The sequence below is a fragment of the Fusarium poae genome, assembly GCF_019609905.1.
Source record: "Fusarium poae strain DAOMC 252244 chromosome Unknown contig_1, whole genome shotgun sequence".
Taxonomy (NCBI): domain Eukaryota; kingdom Fungi; phylum Ascomycota; class Sordariomycetes; order Hypocreales; family Nectriaceae; genus Fusarium; species Fusarium poae.
The window spans coordinates 1,546,225-1,562,877 of NW_025408659.1; the positions used below are offsets into that span (position 1 = coordinate 1,546,225).

Sequence of the window (16,653 nt, forward strand, 5' to 3'; positions counted from 1 at the left end):
GTAAATTGAGAGGCGAGTGATTAACTGATGTGCAGTTCAAAAATGACAATCGGCAGTTCGGGGCTTAGTAATATTTACTGGCCAAGACAAAAGCAAGATGATGGTACTCTATACAGCCCTGTTTGTTTTGCTCTTCTCTTCCTACATGTTCCGAGTTAAATTTACCTTCGCGTTTTATCTGGAAGGCTGAGCCGTCTTAACCGAGTCGGCCGCTTCTTGCACCAATCGAACGAGCAAATCCCAGCACAGCCACGCGATCGACAGTCTGTTCATTCGTATAACCTTGCAAGGTAGCAAAGCCATTTCTGCCCCAATTCATATTAACAGGGTTGGTCCATTAGCCATGTAGCGATGCACTGAAAGAGGTTTCAAACATTACACTCTGCCATGGGTAAGATAACAAATCGACTGACTCGCTCAACAGCGAACTGGTTGGAATTTATTAATGCAGCTATTTCATAATCAGAGAGCTCTATTGAGTAGTTAGTATATGACCAGAAAGGTTTTAGTACAGGACCTATGGAAACGTGCTTCTACTTGTTTGGCATTTAGTACTGATTGGATTTCAAAAACAAGGAATACGAACCTGTGTCTAAATATAGATCTGTGACAAGGCTGGTATACTCTAAATATTATACTTATTTTCTTAATGTTATAAGTACTATACCGCGATAGCCTTATATGGCGCAGTAACCTGGAAACAAGTGATATCATAGCTAGACTAGCAGGGTAGATAACAATAAGCTGAATTTGTAGCTTTTGGAAATACGGAAATCCTTGCTCAAACTCGGACGTACGTGGCAACATTTTCATACTTCAAGCTAATGATGAAGATGAAACACAAGTGCCGCAAAGCATACATGGCTATATGAATATTCACGCTGATTTTCTCATATTCATATTATATTCAACTTATCTTGCAGAACACATATTCATATAACATATTCATGCATATTCATATAAGGGCTCACGTGATGCCAAGCTACTACAGTGAAGTGAGAGGAACCGATTCATGTAGCTATATAGCCCGAAAACTTCTCAATCGCCCCCGTTTGACCTGTACATTATTAAATATCACCCCCTATAGCCTCTGGATCACATGGGAGGCCTATCCTCCCCTCAGCCTACGGTCTAATATGTCTCTCACGCAGCTAATTGCCGATACACTCAATCTTCTCAATGCTCTCAATCAGCAATCGTAGCATATCCCATCTAGCTGTGCGCCTGGCCCCCGAAAAGGTCCGCTCTGGCTCTGCTGATTCTACTGGTACAGACACGATATCGATAGCCATACGGCTAAGCCGTGGGTACGCTATACGAACGTCCTCACTACACCACCATTGAAGGGGCGTAGTACCCTCTGCAAGTGCGATAGGAGCCTTGGAGATAAAACTATCGAAATCATCCTTGCCCCGTGCTCTCGCCATTGTCATATTTCACAGTTCTAAGCGCATCTTTGAGAGCATCGTATCCTTCTTTCGCTTTAAGAAAGTAGGCGCAGCCAAGGATTGCTCTGAGAGTTGTATCTCGACATCGTGGTTGTACTCTTCCTTCCAGAGACTACTGGGCGGCGGCAAACGCGCCCTCGTGCCATTCCTCGGATGTGACTAGTAGCTATCATCTCTCACAGAGATGAGATCAAATTTGAGCCAATCACGACCCACTATATTATATGAATATGCATGAATATGGATACGCAAGTACATATTATATTCATATATTATATGGATATAAATATGAATATATTCATGCATATTCATATAAGGCCTTATTTGAATATTCATATAGCCATGTCTGCCGCAAAGACAACCAAGCCGGCAGCTTCACAGCCTCATCCTTCCAAGAATTGCAGCAAACCACGTTTAGGTAGGATTGACGTATCCACCATCAGATTGGCTCAGACAATCGTGACAATGGTATCCTTTCTAAATTCATGATTTTCGATACGTAACTGGCTGTTTCCCCAAATTCATTCGAACACCTGGAAATTGAGAATACCGATGAGGAGTTTGTAGTGACTGCACAATGCTGCTGGAAGGGGTTTATGCTTCTGTATCCTGGTTGGGTCATAGGACTGTAAGTCATTCCCCCCAAAGCCATTGCATAGGGAAGGTTAAATATGGGAAGGTGATACAGTATTATTCTAGAACATGTCGCCTAGTCTCAATGCTTTGAGAATTGATGTCACGGACATGGATATTCTTATCAAGGTCAAAGTATACACATAGTGTCCTTTGGCATCAAAATCCCATACTACACGAACCCTCGACAGTTGACGAAGCGTGACGATTGTATCTTGAGCGCAATAGGGCCATTGATTGGAGAATGGCGGTAACGAGTTCAGAATGCTCGTATTTGTAAAGACTCGTCAGCCTGCCAAGCCTCAAAATGGTCCCCGAGCTGTTGATCTCGTTCAGTCAGAACCCACGCGGCGGCCGACGCTAGATACTAATCGACAGATCAACCCATGGCCAGCCAAATTCCTGCATTCAAGTACTCTTTGTATGTCCAGGTATAAGACTAGATGGCCACAACACCATCCAGAAAAACTATGCTGGATATTGAGAGAATACAGGGCTACCAATCATGCTTTTGGGACGCACCCGAGTCCTTATTTTGTACGCCCTTTTGGCTACCATTTGGTTATCTCTGTTCCAGATTTGTAGACTTTATACCTACTACGATCCATCTTCCTTTTTCTACAATTCCCAAAAAGCTTACCAAACTCGTTACACGGACCTAAGAGTAAAGGAAGCCGACCATCTCCTCCATATCATCGACCAAGCTCCCATCGATTTTAAGATAAACAATGATTTTGACACACGAGCTCAAGACAAGAGAATATGTGTCGGAATTCCTAGTGTCAAGCGAGGGAGACATCATTTCCTGCCGAGAACTCTAGCGTCCCTGACGGAGGGCCTAGACACTAGGGAAAGAAACGCCCTTCGCATTGTCGTCTTGCTAGCTGACGATGACCCGTCAAGTCATCCAGCATTTGGTCAAAGGTGGCTTCATCAACTAGCTGATGAGATTCTCTTGTATGGCAATGCTTCATCTCCGGTAGTGCCCGATGTATATCGCTACGTGCAACCCATCAAGCCGAACGGGGGTGAGACGCTATCGAGAAACGACCGTGTACACCGTGATTACGCGACCCTGATGGAAGATTGCCGTACAACAGGAGCAGGGTACTTCGCCCTTATGGAAGACGATGTCATCGCTGCTCGTCACTGGGCCAGTCGGCTACTAGACGGCTTGACATACCTTGAACGGATTGATACCACGGGAAAGTGGCTTTACCTCCGACTCTTCTACTCAGAAACATACCTGGGCTGGAACTCAGAAGAATGGCCCAAATATCTTGTCCGTTCGTTATGTTTCTACGCTACAGTACTCTGCCTATACATTGTTGTCGTTATTGCAGTGGACATACGTAGAAGGTCTAATATCTCCTATTTTATGGCTCATAGCCATGATGTACTACACCTGACCTTCTGGGTAATTTGTTTTACGACACTCTACTTCCTGGCTGGTAGACTAACTGTCGATCCATACAAAGAGGGCATCCGGGAAATGCCCAACTATGGCTGCTGTGCACAAGGTCTTGTAATACCAAAGCATCATCTCCTTGATTTGGAAAATGCACTACATGGAGCTCCGAACCAAATTGCAGGTGACTCTCTTATCGAGAAGTTCGCCGATGACCGGGCCTTGAAGAAGTATGCTATCGTGCCAAGTCTCTTGCAGCACGTGGGCATCAAGGGTTCTTCGGATGCTCAAGGGAACAAGAAGACGACATGGAATTTCAATTTTGAGAAGACAGTTATATAACATCGACCCTCAGTCCTTGTTTCATTGCGGGAATAATCGAAATCAAGACAGCAACACCCTATATCGGACCCCTCTCATTACTCATTCGCAGTATAACCCAATCTAGCCATGGGTCACCCCGTATAAGAACTGCATATCTTCCCCGATGAAAACACAGCTACCCAAACGTATTTCCAGCTCTCCATGCTTCCACGTGACTTACATAACTGGACCGATTTGCCAGAGGATATCATCTCCCTTCTTGTCTACCTCTATCGTTGAATCGTGAAATTGCTTCGCTTTCGCAATTGATCTCCATAGCGGAAGAGATACCAGAATCCAACAATACCAAGTATGCTCAAGCCGCCTAATAGACTGCAGCCTTTTCCAATTCCTAGATTCAGGTAGAGAGGCCTACCGAATAGAATGGCAGCTGCAGCAAACGAACTCCTCAAGGCATCATTGGCGGCAAAAAGACTAGCCGCGTAATGGGGATAACCCAATGGAAGATAAATAAAGATGCCAGAGCCCACCACAAACGAGAATCCGCAGTAAATAACAATACCAAGCGTTGGCACTTCCCAGGGAATTGACTCTCTTGCGCCCCAGCCAAACAGGAACATGCCAATTGGCGCACCAAAGACGCCAAGTAGTCCAGGACGTAAGAAGGTCTCGGGGGCATCATAGGAACCCAGTGCTTTGAAACGCTTCTCGATGCATATACGATACCAAGACAGGTACCATACTATACCAATAATACACGCGATTAGAACGCACACAAAGACGGCACTCGTTTCTCCAAGATTCATCCCATAGATCCTGGGATAAACAAGTGAGAAAACCTCGAAGAATGAATAGTATATCCCGTAAGTAAATGATGTCTGCACGGAGGAATTAGATATGGAGATATTTCGAAGGGAAAACGCGCAACATGATGAATGCAGCTTACGTAAATGTTGACAAATGCGATTGAAGGATCCTTGAGAGAAATTTCGAATGGCTTAATCAGCGCCGCTTTTATGGCATCTCTGGGGGTCACCGCCCTCAACGCAATGGACGTCGCATCATTGTATTTGTCTGACCCTGTTTCCTCTCGCAGCAGTTTGGACCTGTGGTACAGCAACGTCGGTGTAGATGTCTCGGGTAAGAAGACGACGAGGAGGACGATAACAAAGCATGAGAGCCATAGCAGTTCCCACATGGACCACCTCCATCTATTGCTGATTAGAAAGGATGTAAATACTGTAGAAATAGGAGGAGCTCACCCTTTGACAACAACTGAGAAGCCTGAAAACAATGGGCCAAGTGCTGGGCCACAGTACATAGCGCCTGACCATGCCGCTAGACTGTATGGGATGTAGATGACGGAAAACTGTTAGACAAGCAGTTAGTAAATAGATTGCATGATAGAGCTAGAGAAACCTGGCATTACCATGTCCGTAAGGCTCGCAGCACCAGTGGCGAGGCACGGGCTTCCGAAGAATCCTTGCAAGAAACGAATGATGAGGAATCCAGCGAAGCTCTCTGTCAATGCCGCTCCGATGCAAAGGACATTGAAGATAGCGAACGTAATAATGTAGATCGGGTTACGTCCGATGTAGGGGATTTCGCTAAGCGGAGAGAAAAGTAGCGGCCCAAATCCATCTGTAGTTCTCGTCAGCCTATGTCAAAGTCGTGACGGTAATTGAGAAGACTCACATCCGAGAACATAAAGGGCGAGACCTAGCGACGCGGATGTTTCTGTGACGTTGAATTCTTCCATGACCTGTCTATATCCTGACTTAGTGTATCGTCCTTATGTCCCACAAACCTTTAACGTACCCGACGCTTGGAACGTAAATCGACGACCCGCAATAGACGGTAAAAGTGTACAAGCTGTCAAGAAGAGGTTGGGTCTCAGTAAGGTTCAGGTAGTGGTCGGGATTCATCAAACTAGATACAACTTACCAGATCAGGGCGGCCACCGCCGTCTTCCTCACTGTAGACCAATTATGGGGATTCTCAGGATCATCGTCTGATTTCCTATATTTACCGTAAGAAAAAACGAAGATTGATAGCGTAACACTTCTCACTCACCATCCAACAAGTATAAAATCATCCTCTACCTGGAGGTTACAGTGTGATGACCCGTTGCTTGCCTCCTTGGGATACTGATCTTTGTAGCTTTTCAATGCTAGGAATCGGTTCCTTGTTACTAGCCTGACAATCGTACCTAGGGCCGTGGTCCGGAAATAACGCGCTATCATCTTGACGAGGTCTTGATGATGTCTTGGAAGGGTGCGGACTTGGGGAGTTGCATCTCGAGAAGCCAACTGAGACGTAAGGCAGTCTTATATGTTTACTTGATACTTGCAACCCCAACTGCTGCAAGTCTTGTCCGAACTTTCAGCTAGCTACTTCCTTCAATGCATTCTGTTAACCACGGGTATTCGGGATGACCAAGGGGTCTTCGCCCCGCCCTTAGGCAATTCGGGATTTGGGTGGGGCCCCGTATCCCGGAGCGAACTAAGAGGTAATTAATTACATGATATTTCACGCCGACAGGTTCCGGTAAAAGAGCGGACTGGTGTCCAAGAAGTTAGTTTATTATCGTTGTTAATATTAGCCAAGAAACAAGGGAACACTGATTACCAAGAAGGCCCTGGCACCGATTTCGCTCGTTAATGTCTTTAATTTATTTGCTCATCAGCCCAGTCAATGTGCCCTGATATTGTTTACTATCTTCTCTTACAGCTTCGTTTCACTTTGTATAATACAAACGTTATACCCTTTCATTCTTTATGCTAAGTTCCTTAGGGCATCCAGCCATTCCTCTTCAAATAAATCCCCAAGCGTGGCGTCTTGCTGATTTGCAGAGATTTCAGCATAGGTGGGCTGATAATGCAAGGTCGCCATCTCAGTCTGAAAAATGGAATTGGCAATTCTCTTGAGTTCCAATAATATCTTCTTAGCCCTCGGCCATATATCCTCATAATGCCTGAGTGTGCCAAGGCAAACGCGGATCCGGGATCGGGCTACTTCGGCTTCGTCCTTTGGTAGTGCCGACTTGCAAGCTACGAGGTGAGCAATGGTGCAGCAGGCAACCATGCAAATGACGAAAGGCGACAACTGGGCAGAACCGAGGGGCAAGATGATAAGGCATTGATTCTGCTTGCGGATGGCCTGTAAGAGCTTTTGCAGATGCGACTGACGATTCAGCCCGCCTCCACCACCGAGTCCCATGAGGAGTGGAGGGGGAGGCGACCCACACGTAGAGATTCCTTCAACAGGGTCATATCGAAGGGTAGAAAAGGGTCTGTGTATGTAAGCAAGACATCTAGGAAGTTTTTGGTCAGTTCGATTTAACAACTAGCGAGAAATATGTGCGAGTTCTTACGTGTACATCATCATATGTGATTGAAAAATGAGTTGATCCAAGAAGGCAGGCCGAACATCCAGATCTCGTTTACTTGGCGGTAACATCGCAAACCAGCCGGCGATCTTGGCCTCAAGATTATCACAGAGTATCTCTGCTTTAGATACGGTTTTGAATTTGAGCGATGCGGGAAGCGTGGTAGCAAATATCATACTTGCATCGATGTAATATGCAAACGAAGAGAACGGCTTTTCTTGCATGTCGTACTCGCGATTATGATACTCTGCGAATGTCGTTCTCGTCGACGGGATAAGCTTCGTAATTCAGTTTAGCAATAACAATATTTATCCAGGGACAAATCTGGACGGTTACCATTTCATTATACTCCTTATCTTCGCATGGAAGATCCACGTCAAAGCTCATGTCTTTCAGCCTCAGGTCATAGTCCTGTCGAATAACGGCAAAATTTGTGTCGCTCACGTATAACATCCACATTGTGCGCCTCCAACTTTCTGCGAGTACTGGATCGCTTTCGGAAATAAAGTCGGCTAATGTTTTGGTGTCCATGCCAATGAGGCGTGCTTGGTGCATTGCCTTTGACAGTAGTTCATCGGCAAGGTCCTGCTCAGCGCACATGCTCTTTGCCAATGCCATCAGCAGAGTCGTTTGCACGGTGAACCCATCTATCTGTTCGTTCTTTTCCAACAAACAATCTTCAATCCCGAGGATAGGGTTGCTTGTGTAAAAAGAGCCAATATGCTGAACAGCGGCTACGACATGCTGAATATTAGGGTATCCAGCGGCATACCTCGCATCAAGAGCTGTCCTCGGCAGGATAAAAGGATGACTAGGGTGAAAGTTTTCATAGTACAAGTCAATAAGCTCGATTCCGAAATCACGAGTAGTTTCCCTCACTCCAAAGCCTAAAACTGAGCCGGATGGCATCTGCCGAAATTCCGGAGTAAGGGATGTAACGCTATCAGTGGGTATTAAATCATTGGGTTGGAGATCTTGAGCCCGTGATCTTGTTAAAGTTGCTTTATAGCTACCGCTTCGACGCGATTCGGGAAATGCGCAGGCTCTAGAGAGGCTTTGGCACCGGGAACAAATAGGACGTGTCCCGTCGCATTTCAGATGCTGGTTTCGACAAGGGAGACATGCAAGCGTCGCACGAGTTTTTGACCGGCGCTCCATTGTAAAGTAAGACAATTGATTTTGAATACGATATAATGGACTTCGATGGATTGACTATGCCGTTGATTGTTGCGGTTTCAGATCGTGGTGTCCTTCAGAAGGAAGAACTGTTGTAAAAGTCTTCATTTAGCCTCCGAAGAGCGGTGCCGCCAAGAGATATCCATGACTCAGCAGAAACTGTGGACAGGCGTAACGACTTGTTGGGTCGTAATCCTTGTACCCAAGCGGCATGGGGAAGAGTACAAGGGGATTGTCAAAGGTTATTAAAAACTAAATTAAGAAAGTCACAGAGATATAAACTAATACAAAGGAAAGTGAACATCAAATTGGCCCCACAGCTATGATACAACATGACTCTTACTCCTCATCGTCCTTGTCTTTATCCTCCTCTTTGCTATCACCCGCTTCCGCCTCTGCCTTTGCCAGCTGCTCCTCAAGCTTCTTCTTTCGCTCTAAGTTCCTTTCGCGTGCCTTCTTCTCTGCTGTTTGTTTCCTCATCTGACGTTTCTCGCTGATCAAATAGGTAAAGTTTGCAATGACCGAAAATAGTCCCCTGAAAGCAAGCTTGAAGTGAGAGAAGGCTTCGCGGAAATGTTCTTTGGTCTCGTTATAGTTTGCTCGAGCCAGAGTCGCTTTTTTCTTGATGCGATATGCTTCTTCGGCCTTTGCAGCTTGAGCATATTGCTTTGAAGCCGCCTTTCGAGTCGTCGCTAAATCCAGCATGGTACCAGATGAAGTTGGACGAGCTTTGGGAGTTGTTAATGATGACACCGCATCATCTTCAGGCGATTCTTCTGCCTCTTGAGGCTTGGAGTTGTTGGTTCTTGAAAACATTGAATGAATGTGGAATGAACTGTTTGAATGAGCGTCGTATATAGAAATGAATAAGTTGTTGAAGAGAAAGTGAGGCGGCGGTGAATGGAAGTTTAACTGGGTATATAAAACTGGGTTTGCGGCCCTTTCATAATAACCATTAACTCGCTCTTCAGTTGCATTCTAGGCTGAAGATACTAACCTTTCAATTTGATAACGACGCTAAAACACACCATCGACGTTATGCGCATAAAGGAAGTTTCAACCTGATTATAGGTTTGATTTATGCAAAAATGTTTCATGATATTTAGTGTGCTGTATTATAAGATGAATTTTTTCGCAATGCAATTTTAAGACTCTTTGGAATCATGCAAGGACTGCTTATTCTTCAGTATAGAAGGTAAATGTAAATTAATTTGCTTTGTCTTTATTAATTAGCGGTCTGTGCAGTATCAAGTGACTGCAAGTTGTTATTTATAGCTTAACGCTACGCGGGGATGAAACATTGCTATTTTTCACTTTAACGGGAGCACAGATCATTCATAGGCCATATCAAGCCTCTCAATTGTATGTTTAGCATAAACATACTGCTGATACAAATCGAACTATCTAATCCCATAGCATTAGCATCCCATCCTTCCAATCTCCCAACTCTTCAATACTGATCCTGGACCCAAACTTGGTGTAAAAGCTTTCATATTTCTAGGCTCATATCCATGAACTAGGAAAGGGAGATTTCTTGACAGCGGTGACAACCTGGAGGAATGGAGGTACCAAAAATACTAGAAATTCTGTTAGTTATCTCACCCAAGACTAGGAAGTTTTACATTATTACAGAGAGCGGATATCTTTTGCGGAATAGAATTTATCGCCGGTCGAATGCGGTATTTATTATAGGGTAGGGGTGTGACGGGTGAAGGTTCCCAAGGGATAAACTAGTCCGTACTGGTTTATGTTGGCAGAGTCGTAGGGTGTTGTCACTGAGCGTTGCGAAGTGTCACGTCTCTTAATAGTGAATAGAGCGGGTTAGGCGTATTCAGGTAAAGAAGTTTTGTTGATAGCTGGTAGGCCATCGTACTATCTAGCGCTAAGCGAATGTATATATACTACTGGTGTTGTGGTGGGAGCGACGATGTTTGAGGTCGTCGTCGGTCCTGGAGCGACGCGGTCCTGGAGCGCCGTCGGTCCTGCAAGTGTCGGTCCTTTATTGATTGGATATGGTGATGGGGAAATTGTGGGGTAGTGGGAAGTGAGTGTGGGGTACACGTGACGTAGCCGCTCAGATCGTAACAAGGGGTAGTTGCGACATAGCGAAAACGGTTTCGTAGGTCAGAGTGGATTGTAAAAGTGGTAAAAAATAACTAATTACAGAAGCAAATTCCCAAGTAATATCAGAAGGGTTTCATAAGAAAATATTTTATTAAAACTGAGCATTAAATCTCTGTAATGCCTCATAGGCCATTCAAGACTATTAAGCAGTTAGATGCTAAAGAGGTCTATACCACGTAAAGTTAGACTGCATTGATATTCTATAATGGTGTAGGTCACCGTAGCCACGGCATTTAGCTGTCAAAGTTGCGGTATGGACATTGAACAGACTCATTTTTATCCTGTAGACATAACTGACGAATCTCGCTTGTGCCAGCCGCACCATAGTCGGTCAAGTCTGGACTAATGCCTATCGTATCGTACTTCTGCAACAGGTTTCGAACTTTGTTTTGTGCTGATTTTCGTTTCTCAGGAGTTTGAAGGAGTTTGTCCAGGACCCATTTCGGTTGTAGAGCAATTAGTGGCACACTCATATGCCTGCTCCAACGTTCTTGGTGGGCCGGTGTCAACATGACCGGGAACACTGGCTCTCCACTGAAACAGAAAGTCCATTTCGCATCCTCCGTGTCTTGTGGAATGTTGCATGGCCAAGCTTTCGGATTACAAATACGAAGGCCTCGAAGCATGTCCCAAAAAGTGCGATTATGCTCTTCGACCGTACGTTCCTCTTCGGAGGGTGCCCCGATGATGACAAGGGAAGTGTTTGGACCCAAGGAAGTTGAGATACGTAGGTACTCGGCGAGAGCTAGCGCTACCTTGCGTACATTACGTGGCTCCGATGGATTATCTGACTCGAGAAACACAAATCGGTGATCGCCTGATCGGTAGCCCATTGTTGCATATACGCATGGAAATGTTTTGGCGCGATTCCCCTTGGCTAATATCGTGCTTTTGAAATCATGATATGCAAGTCCTTGCCAAGAATTGTTGTCGAATCGTCCTTCGACGTCATCTCTGATAACATGTAAGCTTCACAATGCAAATCGACTATGATGGAAACAAACCTCGTCAAGAGCTCTATGTGTGAACCTGACAACAGTTCCGAGGCGAAGACACCCGCGTCCCGTTTCGAAGGTAATGTTCCAAGTTTGAGATCTTTTGTTGCCGATCTCAACTTCTTTATTAGCTGGTCGATAGTTCTTTGAAATTGTATTAGGTGAAATAATATTAGGAATGCGACAACGAAAAGGACGGCATTGATTGCGAGCTGCATGATGCTAGAAGAACAATTATCTTTGAATATAGAAAACCAGAACAAGTCGGGCAGCTTCGAGGTAGCGTTCTTTCAACTTATATCGGATGTCATAATATTAGCAATATAAAAACGTCTATTCGAGGATCTACCAACAAGCCGGAGCGTAAACCGAACGTGTCATTGATATTGAGTGGCCAAGTTGATAGGTCCTGGATACATTACTTGGCAAAGAAATCACACATCTGACAAAGAGCCGTGACATAGCATTTCTTACATCATCATGTCACTTTGCTGTCATTGTTTTGCTCATGATCCAGCCCAAATCAAAACGATGCATGCGACGTGCGATGATGCACACATACCTATCGGGACTTATGCTCCGATAGACCTCTTCATTTGGAAGTTCCCAATGCACAGTCACACCGCCGTCTTTCTCTTGGGCCATTCGTGCGGTTGGATACACTAGTCTTCCCGCAACAAATGGATCTCTCAATACTCGATCCTAGTGTCAGATGGCATCTGGAATGCGGGGCTCCAAGAAAAAGCTGGGGAAAGGTGGATGAGGTCATGACCCTGCATCCTCGCATCATCCATTGACATTGGAATGATGTTGTCATTTCTGATTAACATTAATCCGAACACTATTGCTACGTAATATAGTATAATCAAAATACCTTCTGCATTTGGAACACCTTCGGTATTTGAATGCCCAAGTCAATCTTTAACAACTTAGAGTAGCTTGCCTTACTTATCGACTACAATGGAGGACACTAGACATCTAACTGATGGGACAATCGAACTTGCGCCGCGCACAGGCACTTCATTCCTCCTCAACAAAGGCCAACATCTGTTAGTCATTGATTCAAAGGGCGACCAAGTCTCTGACCTCGTGGCGTTCAATCGGGAGGACACTGACGAAGTTATCTCGAATGGACGCACCTTCGACTACGCAGACACCATATATCTGACAACTGGCCACCCACTCTACTCAAACCGCAGCAATGTCATGCTTAAAATCGTCAACGACACTTGCGGACGACACGACTTTCTGCTTACCCCGTGTTCTAAAGATACCTTCCGAATCATATATGGACACGAGGAGCCGCACCACGGATGTTTCGGCAACCTTTCCCTTGCACTAGAGAATTACGACGTCGCACCGGACCGCATCCCTTGCGCCTTTAATTGCTTCATGAATGTGCCCGTTGACGGCAAGACAGGCAAATTCACAGTGGAGCCACCGATCAGTAAGCCTGGTGATCACATCGACTTTGTCGCCGAGATGGACCTTATCGTCGCAATCACTGCCTGTTCAGCTGGCAAGTCCAATGGAGGAAGCTTCAAACCGATTCAATACAAGATAGTTTAAAATAGAAATAGACAAGTCTAGCTCGGGACTTATGCACATTCTCTCCCACTAGCCAACAGTAATTCCTCGAAGAGAGTTCAAATCTATGCATGTCGTTAATCTCGGAACGAAGACATAGTGCTGATGACATAGGTGATATTGCCTCACTGATCTGATCAAGTAGCGATTTCGGATATTAAATAGCGATTTTGGAAGTCAAACTCAATGGCTATCTCTCTTAGATCGTTACGGCTTCACTCCCGCCCCTTCGTAAGTGAGACTAGGTTGATGCGTAGTCTGTTTTCTTCCAACCAGGAAAGTCTTCAACGTCATCCTTTAGTGTTTTAATTGGGCATAGGAATGGAGGGACGGCTATGAAGAGCCAGAGGCGATGATCACTAATCTGGTTTCACTTTTGGCGCTTTCGCCGTGATCGCGATGACCCGTCGGTTCGATGCCCCGTCGGTTCGATGCCCCGGGACTACGGCTATGATTTGCCTACTACCTAGGCTGGCCCTTGGACTTTAGTTTCTACAATATCCTTCGACATGAATGCACAGAGCTTTGTGACTTCTATCTGTTGTAACGACGACAAACGATTGACACAAATTCTCTTTGTTACCATTAGATCGCACTTGGCGATTAGCAAACCTGTTTCTCTCTCCCTACTTCCTCGCTTGTGCCAACATCTCTACAAAAAAGAAAAAGAGATAAACAACAATGGCAACTAGTGGCCCACTTGAAAAGGCTGTGGAAGGGAAAGGAGTTCATATCGACAGCGACAATCGTATTTGCTGGGATGAAGATGCGGAACAACACCCTCGGAATTGGAAGTCTGCAACTAAGATATACACTGCCGCTCTCATATGCTGGCTGGAGATGTACATGACGGCGATCAGCTCCTCTGGGGTCAGTCTAGATGCAGATGCAGTTGATCACCTGCTAACGGCGTTACAGACGGCTAGGTATAAGTAGAGCGAATATGTTTTAATTCTATAGTCGCATTCATTTCAACAGTTACTACATATAAATATAATTCGCACTTATTAATATATAAGGCAAGTCAAGAAAGGCCACAGAAGCTTATAATGACTCTCACAATACTTTCGAGGCTAGGTTGCTTCGAAAGTTTGCTAATAGTGAGCATATCCGAGTGGGCTCCAACGGCAGTTGTTCTACTCTAGCCCATCACTGTAGCATCCGAGGTGGCGAGCTCCTCAAATTCACCTCGCAGCTTGGTTTACATGCTTCTCAGGAAGAACGGGATCACATCCATTACTCAGGTAGCAAAATGTATTAGTAGTCATATGCGTATTCGTGCTTCTAGGAAACCGTACATCCAGGTCTAATTTATTGCTAACACCCAGGTATCTATTATACTGAGGTGTTAGGGTTGGTGTTTGTCTATTACAGGTAAGATTGGGTCCCCACTATCACATATGTGTTCCAGGTGATTCTCCACCAGTCAACTCCAGCCTAGGTTTTCAACGCTGCCCCCGATAATCTAATTGAACTTGGCTCTGAAATATAAATTCTTGATCTAGATATTATAAAAGACTAAGTTTTATTATTTTTCGATCAAGATTGCTGTCACGGCATGTCATGGTATATTGCGATAGGGTGACTTGCGATCAACCGTTGAATCTCCTATTATAGAGTAGTTAACATCATCAGTGAAGCGTTACATTTCTGTTGTAAACAGCATTATTAAGCCAGTAGGCAATTATGGATAAGGCACGATTCAGATGTGCCAGCAGGGCAAAGACAAAGGCTGACTAATTGACAAGTTTTCGCCGATAATTCTTGGGCAGGGTTCTCAAGCGCACCAGTCAAGCATGTCGGGTTGTATTTCTGCATGGGAGTCGAAAGAGGCACCGTGCGTAAGCGGTAATCATTTGAGAGTCTTTCGGTCATCGACATTCTGGAGGATCACACTAAGCTGGGCACGTGTTAGCATAGTTAAGAAGGCCGAGACTGTGCAAGACGTCGAGGGGTCGCGGGCTGACCTGGTCCTCTGGCTTATCCATATCCGGTTCCCCACGCACCTACAGGGTCTCCGCGATGCCGAGATCGTGTCATCGTGAACATTCTTGGTGTCTTTTGGTGTATGCTTAATAGTAATTGGGGACTTGACGCCACGAAACGTAATTTTGAAAGCCTCGGTTCTGTTTTGAGAATCACGTCATCATGACTTGGATGTGACGCACCACATGTCATAGCGACGCCACTGAAATTTGAGCAACCAATAAGTGACCTTTGATATCGCAGAAGTCATTGAATACGTACGTGTTTGTCAATCGATATTCGACCTCGTAGACCTCTAGACAGACTAGATGTTGTGGTCGAATGGGGCCAGACAATTTATAGTTTGAGCTATGATTATATGATGTGCATTTTTCAATGACCAAAGCCCCATTCGCAAATATCATTAACATCTCCCTAGAGGTCGTGTCATCAACAGTGCTCCTCGGGTCACTCGGCTTACATTGAAATCCAGTCATCACATATAACTAAATTATTAATCACGGCAGCCTGCCTACGCAGACAAAGGTTCCTATGCTATGAGAAAGTATGCACTACATATCAAAACATAACTATAGAATGATCAATACTAACGATACCCAGCAGGCGGCCTGTATTAACATGCTCCGAGCATGGCAAGGAAATTGCTGATATAGGAAGAGCAGACACAGCTGTGTGATGGAACTATGATCCTGGCTTGTCGTGGTCTTGAGTCTTTCATGACTGTTCTAGCTAACGGCAAGACGTCTTGTTTCATCAGAATGTACACAGTTTATAATTTATGGGATTTGCTGCTACTTGTAATGTTGATATAGATCACAGGTAATCAATGGAGCCATGAGCAGTCACCAATTGCTTAGGTCAATCCATGTGATCTCTGGCACAGGAGAACTTCAATCAATATAGTGGCACTGGACTAAAAGAACTCCTCGTTGATCGGGCGACTCCAGTATCTCGAAGCACTGAGATTGGAGCAGTTATCAAGGAGGCTCGGGACCGACTAGAAGTTAAGGCACTATTAGACTTCTATGGCGCAGGTCCAGTCCGCTCTAGGGCTAATAGGCTATGGATAAAGGCAGTACTCAGCATAAGAATGCGATGCTTGTCTTCACGGTTGTTGCTACCAAACTATTGGAGTGAAGTTTTGATCATCTACCACTTATGCGAGACGTGAATGAGAATTTAAAAGGGCATGCAACCGCCGTCGATTGTGCTTTCGGTTCAATTCCTTCGTGGTTTCAGAATGGAATTTACTGTATGCTTTGCCGAGACGATCGAGGCAGCCACGATAAGTTCTTGGTAGATTTTTCCATTAACTGTCACGCGCTCCTTGGTTGTGAGGTGCCAGGGCTTATCTGCCCCCCATGTCAGCATCAAGTCATCGTTAGGCACACCAGCACGCTCCGCCAAGATTGTTGAGGCCTGGCCAGATGATCTTATTTGCCGATTCGCCTCAAAGAGAAAACCTCCGGCTACATTACAGATGCTGGCTACAACCGAGCCTTCTCTCTCACCTCATGATAAATACCGAAGAGTTGCTTGGTATATGGCGACAGATAGTGTGGATGAACCCGCAAGGTACGACAG

General features: G+C 45.1%; 8 protein-coding genes across 8 annotated transcripts; 3 read left to right on the top strand and 5 right to left on the bottom strand.

Annotated features, from left to right (window-relative positions):
* Positions 1 to 1,119: 1,119 nt before the first annotated feature.
* Positions 1,120 to 1,427, bottom strand: FPOAC1_013215 (uncharacterized protein; the record flags this gene model as incomplete). Its single annotated transcript, XM_044857556.1, has 2 exons — positions 1,120 to 1,124; positions 1,166 to 1,427. The coding sequence occupies 2 exons, from the start codon at positions 1,425 to 1,427 to the stop codon at positions 1,120 to 1,122; spliced, it is 267 nt and encodes an 88-aa protein (XP_044701739.1).
* A 1,040-nt stretch (positions 1,428 to 2,467) lies between these two features.
* Positions 2,468 to 3,831, top strand: FPOAC1_013216 (uncharacterized protein; the record flags this gene model as incomplete). The annotated part of the gene is made up of 2 exons (XM_044857557.1): positions 2,468 to 2,502; positions 2,985 to 3,831. 2 exons carry the CDS (start codon positions 2,468 to 2,470, stop codon positions 3,829 to 3,831), a joined length of 882 nt encoding a protein of 293 aa, XP_044701740.1.
* A 251-nt stretch (positions 3,832 to 4,082) lies between these two features.
* Positions 4,083 to 6,056, bottom strand: FPOAC1_013217 (uncharacterized protein; the record flags this gene model as incomplete). The annotated part of the gene is made up of 8 exons (XM_044857558.1): positions 4,083 to 4,691; positions 4,760 to 5,024; positions 5,076 to 5,182; positions 5,243 to 5,454; positions 5,509 to 5,579; positions 5,632 to 5,685; positions 5,758 to 5,832; positions 5,887 to 6,056. The coding sequence occupies 8 exons, from the start codon at positions 6,054 to 6,056 to the stop codon at positions 4,083 to 4,085; spliced, it is 1,563 nt and encodes a 520-aa protein (XP_044701741.1).
* Positions 6,057 to 6,588: 532 nt separating this feature from the next.
* FPOAC1_013218 (uncharacterized protein) lies at positions 6,589 to 8,110 on the bottom strand (the record flags this gene model as incomplete). The annotated part of the gene is made up of 3 exons (XM_044857559.1): positions 6,589 to 7,126; positions 7,187 to 7,479; positions 7,538 to 8,110. 3 exons carry the CDS (start codon positions 8,108 to 8,110, stop codon positions 6,589 to 6,591), a joined length of 1,404 nt encoding a protein of 467 aa, XP_044701742.1.
* A 606-nt stretch (positions 8,111 to 8,716) lies between these two features.
* On the bottom strand, positions 8,717 to 9,193 carry FPOAC1_013219 (uncharacterized protein; the record flags this gene model as incomplete). Its single annotated transcript, XM_044857560.1, has 1 exon — positions 8,717 to 9,193. The coding sequence occupies one exon, from the start codon at positions 9,191 to 9,193 to the stop codon at positions 8,717 to 8,719; it is 477 nt and encodes a 158-aa protein (XP_044701743.1).
* A 1,541-nt stretch (positions 9,194 to 10,734) lies between these two features.
* On the bottom strand, positions 10,735 to 11,334 carry FPOAC1_013220 (uncharacterized protein; the record flags this gene model as incomplete). The annotated part of the gene is made up of 1 exon (XM_044857561.1): positions 10,735 to 11,334. The coding sequence occupies one exon, from the start codon at positions 11,332 to 11,334 to the stop codon at positions 10,735 to 10,737; it is 600 nt and encodes a 199-aa protein (XP_044701744.1).
* Positions 11,335 to 12,456: 1,122 nt separating this feature from the next.
* FPOAC1_013221 (uncharacterized protein) lies at positions 12,457 to 13,065 on the top strand (the record flags this gene model as incomplete). Its single annotated transcript, XM_044857562.1, has 1 exon — positions 12,457 to 13,065. One exon carries the CDS (start codon positions 12,457 to 12,459, stop codon positions 13,063 to 13,065), a length of 609 nt encoding a protein of 202 aa, XP_044701745.1.
* A 699-nt stretch (positions 13,066 to 13,764) lies between these two features.
* On the top strand, positions 13,765 to 14,019 carry FPOAC1_013222 (uncharacterized protein; the record flags this gene model as incomplete). Its single annotated transcript, XM_044857563.1, has 2 exons — positions 13,765 to 13,953; positions 14,002 to 14,019. The coding sequence occupies 2 exons, from the start codon at positions 13,765 to 13,767 to the stop codon at positions 14,017 to 14,019; spliced, it is 207 nt and encodes a 68-aa protein (XP_044701746.1).
* Positions 14,020 to 16,653: the final 2,634 nt, after the last annotated feature.